The 12,129-nt window shown below is 43.3% G+C and overlaps 1 protein-coding gene across 1 annotated transcript in view; it reads left to right on the forward strand.

Annotated features, from left to right (window-relative positions):
- The window catches only part of eif4g2b (eukaryotic translation initiation factor 4, gamma 2b), a 32,828-nt gene extending 28,963 nt beyond the window's left edge, over nucleotides 1–3,865 (forward strand). The window contains exons 16-19 of the mRNA XM_083663167.1: nucleotides 307–511; nucleotides 596–813; nucleotides 1,189–1,310; nucleotides 1,814–3,865. Of these exons, the coding sequence (XP_083519293.1) occupies nucleotides 307–511; nucleotides 596–813; nucleotides 1,189–1,310; nucleotides 1,814–1,879 (611 nt within the window). The 3' untranslated portion in view covers nucleotides 1,880–3,865. The remainder of the gene's footprint in view (nucleotides 1–306; nucleotides 512–595; nucleotides 814–1,188; nucleotides 1,311–1,813) is intronic.
- Nucleotides 3,866–12,129: the final 8,264 nt, after the last annotated feature.

Here is a 12,129-nt window from a genome sequence, read left to right on the forward strand (position 1 = left end):
TCATTCTTTCTGGGCTGTGTGATGTCTCTGCTCTGATGTTGAACCAGCTTTTGTGTTTGTGTGGCTCTTGTCAAATGCAGTTTTAATTTGAGAAATGTCTCCAGGCCACAGTGGCCGGTGAATGCCAAAGTCCAAGCCAAATAGATTAAAAAAAATATAATATGTTACCAAATGCCAATGTGGCTGTGGAGTAGACAAATTTGCCAGCCATAGAAAAAAAATCTACAGAAGCTACAGTATTTAGGCCCAATCGCAGTTCTTGTTTTGACCCCTATTTGACCCCCCCCCCCCTCCCAAACATGGTAGAGATCGACCAGAACAAAGAGCGCATGCTGGAGGTCCTGGACGAGAAGGGCCTGAGCTTCCTCTTCCCACTGCTGAAGCTGGAGAAGGAGCTGCTGAAGCAGATCACGGCAGATCCATCTCCTCAGTCCATCTACAAGTGGATCAAAGACAACATCACTCCCAAGCTTCACACCGACAAAGGCTTTGTCAACATCCTCATGACCAGGTACATAAATACACTTGTCTAAAATCAAATCAAAATGAATAACCAAAGTTTTTAAGTGACCGACCGTCTCCACCTCCTCTCCAGCTTCCTGCAGTACATCTCGCAGTGTGTGTCCATGGAGCCGTGCGAGCCCGAGGGCGACGATCTTTCCACGCCCTCCAAGGAACAGCTGGAGCAGGAGAAGACGCTGCTGTTGGCCTTCAAGCCCGTGATGCAGAAGTTCCTGCACGACCACGCCCAGCTGCAAGTCAGCGCCCTCTACGCCCTGCAGGTGCACTGCAATGCCAGCGGCTTCCCCAAAGGTACGCTACTTTGCTCACTTTGCTTTTGTGTGTTTGTGTTGTTTACTATGTTGCTAAACGGCAGGTTTAACACCGGCTTTAGCCATCACAGCACCTGAAATGAATTTCCAACAATTGGGCACGCAACGCAAATCTTAACGTGAAGTGGTAAAACTGTAAATAGACGGTTTTTGCTGCGACTGGTAAACGTTGCCACTTTGGCAAGCACCAAACCATGGTTCAGAGGCCCTTTTTTAAATAGTAAAAATCCAGTTTGCTAGTATGACATGAAATAGCTGCTTAGTGTGAGGATTTCCCAACTGCTGTGGCCTGTAGAGTTTCATGTTGTCTCCTTCCCTCAGGCATGCTGCTCACCATGTTGTCTCCTTCCCTCAGGCATGCTGCTGCGCTACTTTGTCCACTTCTACGACATGGAGATTATTGAAGAAGAAGCCTTCCTTGCATGGAAAGAAGATATTACCCAAGAATTCCCTGGAAAAGGAAAAGCTTTATTCCAGGTAACTGCCCAGTTTTTATTCTTTTACTTTTTATGCCTCCGCCAGCGAGAAGTCAGGCCGGAGGCATTATGGATCCGGGTTGTCCGCCCGCCCGTCGACTTGGACGCAATGATGAACTGATTACATTTTGGTGATCAAAGGTCACTGTGGCCTCTCGAACGCCATTTTCACGCTCGTTAACGTGATATCTCAGGAACGCCTTGACGGATTCCTTCGAATTTGCCTCAGACGTCCACTTGGACTCGAGGATGAACTGATTGGATTTTGGTGGTCAAAGTTAGGTCACTGACATCACGACCGCTCGTTTCATGCTCGTTAACGTGATATCTCGTTCTAGTTCTTTTCTTTTTTCAATATAATATTTAATTTACCTGTACACAGTAATTGGATTGCACTCAAGAAAAAATATTTTCGTATTTAACGCCATTTATTCTCATGTCGGGCAGAACATCTCTTTAAAGGCATTTACTTTAATTCACATTTCCCATTTCCCCTCCCGTTAGGTCAACCAATGGCTAACCTGGCTGGAGACAGCGGAGGAGGAGGAGTCCGAGGACGAAGCCGATTGAGGAACCGACCAGAAGCGGCCATCATGGTGTAGAAGATCGACCTTATCTATCGTTATAGTCTCGCCTTTCCGTTGTGAAACATGCTTAATTGAACCACTAGCACATGTCAGCTGCTTCTGTCTCACAGATATTAAACAAAAGCATGTACTCATAGGGCCACTGTGTTCTATGCCTTTTATATGACGGGCTGAGAAGTGTCATATGTCATCTATTGCTTAATGGATGATTGATTTTGCTCTCTGCCCTGATCGGCTACGTGAATTCTGAATTATGAAGTTGCTCAACCGTGTTTTCTTTTTTTGCTCAGACTGTAATTGTTCGTTTTTTTGTAACGTTTTTTTTTCATTGTATTGCATCATGTGTTTTGTTTCCACCCTTTAATTTGTTGCTGAATTTGACCCCAATAAGAAACGATCGCTTTTATTTCAAGGTGTGTGTGTGTGTAGGATTTTCTCTGAAATATATCGCTGTCAAATTTAGCGATGATGAACTCTTAATGCTAGCAGAAGGCGTCACAGGGCCGTTGTGAATCGTAGCTTCAGTGCTTTGTGCCGATTTGGAGCGTGAAGAGGGTTGGATGCTTAACATCTGTATTCCCTCTCGTCACATTCAAGACAGCTGAGGAGAACTGAGATCAGCCGAGACTCAGATCTGCTCAAATCAAATCAAATCAGCCGAGGACGAAGGGGCTGGAAAACATACACATGATTGCGTTGACATTTTGCCTGCGATCCATGCAGGGAAAATCCTGTTCATATTTGACATCCAAATAAGCCTTTTGATTGTTTCTGAAAGTACCATTCCATTGCAAGGAGCCCTTATGGAGAGAAGGCATATGCTGGCTAAACATTTCCTAAAGAATTAAGGTTTGCATTTGGTCACCCTATGCTTTACTAAAACTACCCCCCTCCCCTACTTTAATAAAAGTGCTCTTCATAGTCGCCAATGCTAAGCATCTTGCTTTACTATTTGCTTGTTTTATCCACCCCACCCCATAAGATTCCCCTCTATCCCTCTTTGAGGCCATTTACACCTGGCATTAACATGTGTTTTCTGTCATCAGATTGCAATCAGATTGTGTTTTATCCCTTGAAAGTACAGGTGTAAACACCCCCAAAATGCATTGAAGGATTGCAATCTGATTGGCCAAACCACCGCCGGAGGTGGTCAGGGATGCATTGTCTACACATTGAACACAAGTGTAAATGCAATGTGTCCTCTCAATCTGGATACAGCAACTGTATGCGGATTGAGAGGACAACCATTTCTGCCATCAGAAAACGCATGTTAATGCCAGGTGTAAATGGCCTCCATGTTGTCTTATTGGGTTGCAATACTCATCTTGTGAAGATATTTGACAAACTAATGAGTGTGTTTCTACCTCTTAGTTAGATGGGCTTTTTGTTCTGCGTGTTTGTTTTTGTTGTGTTGGGATCATGGAGAAGCAAATGCAGAAAGTATTTGATTTAGTCGTGGCCCGATCACACAATAAATCTATTGAAGCTCTAACTTTCCTACGAAGCTTCACGTGGTTTACAAGCGATTTTTAAGAACGAAAGAGAAGCGCCTTTTTTAATTGGACAGTTCGGCATCATCTTTGTGAAATGTCCCCGTTAGAAACTGGGGTTGAGTGAAAGTGTGAATTTGGCTCGTTTTATTTCGAATGCTCAAGTAGGTAAAGTTATCAAAACAATAATTAAAATCATTGGCAAAATAAAAGCTCAACTTTTTTTTAATCAATATGTATTTGACCATCCCCTCGTCGAAAGAGTCCCAATAGATAAAAAGCAATTGATAAGAAATTGAGATTTAACTTTGCCCAAGAATGAGTTATGCTCACGAGCCGTGTTCTAGATTTGCATCATGATGTAAAGGTAAATGAAATGTGAGATCCCGTGACCGGCTGGTTTACCAGGCTGAGGTATATTCATACATATTGTGCACCTCTATTTGCTCTGTCAATAAAGTCAATACTTGAGCACTAAACATTTCTTTCACCTTCATGTTCTCTTTCAGCATTGAGCTGCTTCACACTCGTGTCCACACACTCTCCAGAGAACTGCCCGGCAGAACCAATGTTGACGTTGAGATGTCTTCATTAGGATAACTTGACATAACCAAGACAACATAACCTGTCATCATTTGACATGACATAGCGGGCATTAACATGTCAATCAGTGCCATTACACAAATTAGTTTATAATGGGGTCATTAATGTTTTCCTTGACCTCAGCTGCAGTGGTACAATTGGAACCGCATTAAGTGTAATTACACGGTCTTGGTTAATGTCAAGTTGTCATAACAGACATCTCAATGTCAACTCAGAGTATGTAAATTGATAAATAGAAAAAGTGCATGAAAATTCACCTGAATGCATAGAATGAAGTGTCTTAGACACTCAAACAACCCCCCCCCCAACCGGATTTGTGTCCCCCTGGCAAGGTGTCCCTTATTCTTCCACATTGAAGGTGACAACGTTACTCAGTATTGTGGTGTCAGGAATATTATTAATGTTTTACATTTTAGATTGGTTTCCAGTTAGCTATTGAGTTTATATAGTGACTTTGCTGTTGTACACATTATACTGTTGCTGCTCTAGAAACAGTTACATTTAAAAGATACATTCAAATCATGTTCTGAATTTATTATTTTTTGATCATATAATTTTTTTAAAGCAATTATTCAGTCATGTAAAACAACCAATAAGAGTATCGATAAAGAACCAAACCAATTAGGAGTATCGATAAGTGAGGGATGCAAACACAAGCTTCACCACCGCACAACCTCGACACCAGTCAAAAAAGAAGAAATCTCGCCAGCACCCGTGCAGTCTGCCACTGTGTTGACCAGTGAGCAGCTCTCTCTCTCTGTATGTCTGTCTCACCTCTCTCCCCCCCTCTATCTGTCTCTCCTCCCCCCCCCCCCCGTCTCTCCTCTCTCCCCCCCTCTATCTGTCTCTCCTCCCCCCCCCGTCTCTCCTCTCTCTCCCCCCTCTATCTGTCTCTCCCCCCCCCCCCCTGTCTCTCCTCTCTCTCCCCCCTCTATCTGTCTCTCCTCTCTCTCCCCCCTCTATCTGTCTCTCCTCCCCCCCCGTCTCTCCTCTCTCTCCCCCCCTCTATCTGTCTCTCCTCTCTCTCCCCCCTCTATCTGTCTCTCCTCTCTCCCCCCCCTCTATCTGTCTCTCCTCTCTCTCCCCCCTCTATCTGTCTCACCTCTCTCTCCCCCCTCTGTCTCTCCTCTCTCTCCCCTCCTCTCTCTGTCTCCTCTCTCTCCCCCCCTCTATCTGTCTCACCTCTCCCCCTCCTCTATCTGTCTCTCCTCTCCCCCTCTATCTGTCTCTCCTCTCTCTCCCCCCCTCTATCTGTCTCCTCTCTCCCCCTCTATCTGTCTCTCCTCTCTCTCCCCCTCCCATCTGTCTCCTCTCTCTCCCCCCCTCTATCTGTCCTCTCTCTCCCCCCCTCTATCTGTCCTCTCTCTCCCCCTCCTCTATCTGTCTCTCCTCTCTCTCCCCCCCTCTATCTGTCTCTCCTCTCTCTCCCCCTCCTATATCTGTCTCTCCTCTCTCTCCCCCTCCTCTATCTGTCTCTCCTCTCTCTCCCCCCCTCAATCTGTCTCTCTGTCTCTCCTCTCTCTCCCCTCCTCTATCTGTCTCTCCTCTCTCTCCCCCCCTCTATCTGTCTCTCCTCTCTCTCCCCTCCTCTATCTGTCTCTCCTCTCTCCCCCCCCCCCCCCCCCCTCTATCTGTCTCTCCTCTATCTGTCTCTCCGTCTCTATCTGTCTCTCCTCTCTCCGTCTCTCGATGACACAGAGGCTTCATCAGCAGATAATCAAGTCATATTTCTGTTTTCCATCTGCGGATTGAGTTTGACGTGTAACTATTTTTTAATTTCTGTTTCTGAAAAGAAAATAGAACCACAAAACAAAAAAAGCTGGACCATGAGGTCATGATTAGGCGGCTTTTGCAATGTAGTCAAATCAAACATTTGAAGATGTGGTGGTGTTGATCATAATAATAGCTCAGGGAAACGTCCGGCCCCCGGCCCCTTAGCTTTGTGACAATGTGGCCCCTTGATCCTAGTTGAATAATAATAATAATAATGTAAAGCAATGTTTTTTGTCTTGGGTTTGACGAAGAGGCCACTATAGGTCATCATTGGTTATTCCTGGTCTGTTGGGATCCAGAAGTATTCCACCACCTTCCTGCTTCTGCGTAGAGGGGCGGAGTCAGGGCGTAGAGGGGCGGAGTCAGGCCGCTGCCCAGCAGGCAGGTCGCCGAAGTGACTCGGACCCAGATCCTTCCCCACATGCGGGGCAGACACCCTCAACATGGACCTGAAAATATGATGAAGACTTATACCACCAACAAAACAACATGGACCTGAAAATATGATGAAGACTTATACCACCAACAAAACAACATGGACCTGAAAATATGATGAAGACTTATACCACCAACAAAACAACATGGACCTGAAAATATGATGAAGACTTATACCACCAACAAAACAACATGGTCCTGAAAATACGATGAAGACTTATACCACCAACAAAACAACATGGACCTGAAAATATGATGAAGACTTATACCACCAACAAAACAACATGGACCTGAAAATACGATGAAGACTTATACCACCAACAAAACAACATGGACCTGAAAATACGATGAAGACTTATACCACCAACAAAACAACATGGTCCTGAAAATATGATGAAGACTTATACCACCAACAAAACAACATGGACCTGAAAATATGATGAAGACTTATACCACCAACAAAACAACATGGACCTGAAAATATCATGAAGACTTATACCACCAACAAAACAACATGGACCTGAAAATATGATGAAGACTTATACCACCAACAAAACAACATGGTCCTGAAAATACGATGAAGACTTATACCACCAACAAAACAACATGGTCCTGAAAATATCATGAAGACTTATACCACCAACAAAACAACATGGTCCTGAAAATATGATGAAGACTTATACCACCAACAAAACAACATGGTCCTGAAAATATGATGAAGACTTATACCACCAACAAAACAACATGGTCCTGAAAATATGATGAAGACTTATACCACCAACAAAACAACATGGTCCTGAAAATATGATGAAGACTTATACCACCAACAAAACAACATGGACCTGAAAATATGATGAAGACTTATACCACCAACAAAACAACATGGTCCTGAAAATATCATGAAGACTTATACCACCAACAAAACAACATGGTCCTGAAAATATCATGAAGACTTATACCACCAACAAAACAACATGGACCTGAAAATATCATGAAGACTTATACCACCAACAAAACAACATGGTCCTGAAAATATCATGAAGACTTATACCACCAACAAAACAACATGGTCCTGAAAATATCATGAAGACTTATACCACCAACAAAACAACATGGACCTGAAAATATGATGAAGACTTATACCACCAACAAAACAACATGGTCCTGAAAATACGATGAAGACTTATACCACCAACAAAACCAAACCAAAAGCTTTGCCGTTGTTTTGTACTACAAAGTGTCGTGTTTTTCAGATGGTCGATATCTCGTTTTCGAGCAAGACTTCATATTTCAAATACATGTCAACCCAATGACCTATATCCATTTCAGTTCTTGGTTACCTGCATGAACTGCTGTCAGCATCTTCAGGGTTGGGCTCAGGGGTCGAGATGTATACAGGGTCTCCTTCCTGAGAATAATACAAGAACAAAAGTAACAGGAGCAAAATCACAGAATGAGGCCGTTGGTGGCACAATGCTGGAATTACATTTTACTTTTGTTAAAAGTGCCTTAATCCAATCCTATGTTTTTTGAGCCAAGGGGCATGAAATCAAATCACCCGCACAGTATTGATTAACAGTATGCTTTATCGGATCATTAATCAGGATTATCGGATTATGGATTATTGGATCATGAGTACAAACACTCATTTTCAGAATCCTCTCACCGTGAAGTTTCTTGGGGTGCCGTCCTGATTTTTGAGGATTTTAACCCTCTGGTCGCTTTCCGTCATGCAGAGGACATAGCTCTTGATGCTGGCTTGGCACTGCGGGAAAATCAACAGAAGATTGATTGACACCAACCACAGATGACAGAGAAACAAGAAACAATGATGCAGGCTAGACTCTATGACGCTCTGTTGTTTTCAATGATTTTGGTGCTTAAGGGACACTCCACCAAAAAACAATACTGATTTATTTTGCACATAATCTCAAACATCTTAAAACTGTAAACAGTTTTGCAGACATTCATTTAGTTGGACAGTTATTGAGAGTTGATTTGATGTAAGTTGTGGACCAGTTATGTCATTGTGCATGAATGACATCACTCATCACTGACTGCATATTAAATGGAGAGCCAAAGTGAAACGTCACTTCCTGCTTTCTCCCTGTACCAGCGCTCTGAAAAATATGTATGGCGCTGGACGGAGAATAAGGTTACTTTTTTGATCCCGTTTGAATTGTAAAAAAAACATAACTTTGCATGTCAAGAAAGTCACAGTTTGTCGTCAAACTGAAATGTAGGGGTTAGATTCGTATAAAAACGACATAGCTCATGGAAGCTTGTGGCATGTCGCCGGTCTTCAGCTTTGCCGGTAGAGAAAGTGACGTCACTTAGGCGACAGTGTATGTAGTCTTTCTGATTTATAACTTCTAGTGCAACAGTTTAGTGACAAACTGCGACTTTCTTGACATGCAAAGTTACGTTTTAAATTGACAAAATTTGCGTTGGCACCCCGTGGCACAATTCAAACGGGATCAAAAAAGTTACCTTATTCTCCGTCCACCGCCATTCATATTTTTTGCAGCGCTGGGACAGGGAGAAAGCAGGAATGACGTTTCACTTTGGCTCTCTATACACGTATTTTGAAATTGGGAAATGGTATTTGTATGCAATGGGGTGAGACCGTGTGAAGTCCACTAAATGGCTTGAAGCAGGCAGGATTTCAGAGGGGGGGGTTTCTTCCTCACTGCTTTGTTCTGCCTCTGGGCCTTCAGGTCCTCCTGGGCCCTGAAGGTGTGGGCTAAGACCTGGTGCTTCTCCCTCCAGCCCAGGCACTCGGCCACACGCTCCTGCCTCTCCTTCTCAGCCAGACGCCTCTCAGCCTCGGCCTCCAGCTGAGCCTGGTGGGCCTTCTCGCTGTGCTCCTCTGACACCATCGCTCTGCGCCGCGAGGTCAGCTCCCTGCCAAGAGGTTTTTGAAGCAATACATAGGCTAAATAAAGTTGTCTTGACTTGACGATATGCCATTTCATTCATTCATTCATTCATTCATTCATTCATTTTTTTTTTTTTTTTTTTTTTTTTTTTATAGGACGAATCAGCGGGACATCACGACACCCTGATATGCCACCCGGAACCGCGGCAGTGAACTAGTATGAGTTGTGCCAAACAAACGTTAATATCTCAAAAACTCTACATCACATCGCTTATATTTGAACATTCTGAGTGAGAGCAGAAGTAGCTCAAGGGCGTATAATATATTTATGTCGTGTTCAAGTTGTGTGAACTGTCGCAGTTCTAAAAATGAAGTGAATTTAGTAAGAAGCACAGCCTGCTAGCGCCAGACACTCAAGGCTGGCTCCATAGGGTCCCATTATCAGCTGTCGTTTGTTTACCAACACTCATCCCTCGTATTGCCTTCGGGCCTGAAATCAAGGTATCAACAAAAGACTGTTCATTTCTAACAAACTTTTAAAAATGGAAAACTACAAGCCTTTGGTGTAAGTGTGCACACCTTTCAATGAGCAGTCAGCAGAAGCAGCCTGTGCTTTGCTAACAGCAGTACGTCTGTTTGAGTAAGCCTCTAGCTTAGCTAGACAGACAGCTGAGCACATCTGTCTGTTTGAATAAGCCTCTAGCAGCTGAGCACATCTGGATTTAGGACTTTTCTCCCCTTATTCGTTGCAGAAACATTGACGGACGTTTCAAGGGGACCACCTACTGTACGCATTCACATCCAAACGAAAATCTGATTTAGTAGGTTTTCATTTCAGGCCTCGAGGCATAAAAAACAGACCGTTTGAAAGCCTTTTGATATCCACTGTGTAGGTAGTCTCTTAAAACAGACTGTATCATCTACATCCGGCGAATGCAGCTATATACAGTCTGTACGTTACACCCCCAGAACATGCACAAGGAAGTTGGGAAAAAAACCTTCAGACTGGAAGGAAGTTCTACGGAATCCGACCAATCACGACACGTGAATGCGGCATATTGGATTCTGATTGGACTAATGAGCGGAAGACCCGCCTTTCTGCCGGCATATTGGATTCTGATTGGACTAATGAGCGGAAGACCCGCCTTTCCGCTTCCCATTCCGGTTGGTGCATGATTCTCCCCCACGAAGTACAGACGGTATGGCGGAAGCATTTGAAAATTGCGGAAGCCAACTCGTCTGTTCTAAGAGACTACTGTGTAGGTGAGCTGAAGCTTGGCTTAGCATCATATTCCTGCTTCTCTGCTGTCTGTCCATCTTATTCAACCTGTCTCTGTTTTCTCCTGTCCTCATGTGTCTTCCTCTGCCTCACACTATTTATACACAACACAACATTACAATATAGCTGCCACTTTTATCCACAACCACTTGGACGAGCAGATAGCTGTTCAATCTCAATGCTTTTCAATTTCAATGTGCTTTATTGGAATGAATGTCCACAAGTTAAAACAAGATCAATATAGATTTTCTATTATATTCCCTGCTGCAATGTAGGTGAATGTGTGTGTGTGTGTGCGTGTGTGTGTGTGTGTGTGTGTGTGTGTGTGTGTGTGTGTGTGTGTGTGTGTGTGTGTGTGTGCGTGCGTGTTTGTGTGTGTGTGTGTGTGTGTGTGTGTGTGTGTGTGTGTGTGTGTGTGTGTGTGTACCCAGACCCTCAACCGCAAAGTGACTATAGTCATAAACCAACGAAGAATTAATATTTGGTTTGAAACTATAGGGTTCCAATATGAATGAGCTATTTTCATACGTTTATATTTGAACATTCAGTCAGAGAAAACAGCTTGTTAATGAGAGCGGTCAGAGGAGGAGATGCAGACTGGTTCAAACTAACAGAAAGCCACACATACTGAACTAAACAGCTGTTTACAGCAGTGCTGTGCATTAGGGGATGTCACTTAAATACAGAAAATAAGGTCGGTGATTCACAAAAGTGTATGGGAGTGGTCATTTGTGTTCAGCAGGATAATCTTCACAAACGTGAATCACTTTTATGACTTTTGAAAGGTAGCTAAATGTATTTTACATTTTTTTTTGAAGCGGCGATCAGAAATGTATCATAAATGCAAAACACCTCGTACCATGGTTAAAATCAAAGCTACCTCGTTGCACACACGGTGAGTAATACAGTATTTCTCAACAGAAATCTTGCAGAGTGCAACGCTCAGACATACTTCTCTTTAATCTGGACGTTTTCCTCTGTGCTTTGCCTCAGCTTGTGTCTCAGCTCGTCTCTCTCGCCCTCCAGGCTGTGGTTCTCCTGCAGCAGGGACACTTTCTCCGCGGACACCCTGTCCAGCTTCAGCTTGGCCTCGAAGTAGCTCTTCTCTGTTTGGGCCAGCGAGAGCTGCAAAACAGTGTGCTGCAAGAGAGACCCGGCCGGCCCTAATTAATGTCACAAGTCATGAATTGACTCAAATCACTTGTGTTAATGACTTTCATTAAAGGAACACTCTGCCCATTTTCAACCAGCTTTGTATCATTAGGACATCAGTAGTATATCAGAAAACTGTAAACGGTTTTGAAGTCTGTCATTTAATTTCACAGTTATTGAGTGTTAAAGTGTGGACCAGTGACATCACTGGTCCACACTAACTCAAATTAATAACTCATTAACTCAAATCAACTCTCAATAACTGTCAAACTAGATGAATGATGAATAGTTTGACAGTTATTGAGAGTTGATTTGAGTTAATGAGTTATTCATTTGAGTTAGTGTGGACCAGTGATGTCACTGGTCTACACTTTAACACTTAATAACTGTCAAATTAAATGACAGACTTCAAAACAGTTTACAGTTTTCTGATATACTACTGATGTTCTAATGATAAAAAGCTGGTTGAAAATGGGCGGAGTGTTCCTTTAATAGTTATGTGCTGGCCGCACTCATGGAAATATATGCTTGTGATGGAGAGAGAGCTCCATTCCAAAAAACAAGTCATCTGCACTTTATTGCTCTATGCCTCAGCTGATTGAAATGATGATCAGACTTTTTGC

This window comes from Poromitra crassiceps (genome assembly GCF_964638095.1).
Source record: "Poromitra crassiceps genome assembly, chromosome: 30".
NCBI lineage: Eukaryota > Metazoa > Chordata > Actinopteri > Beryciformes > Melamphaidae > Poromitra > Poromitra crassiceps.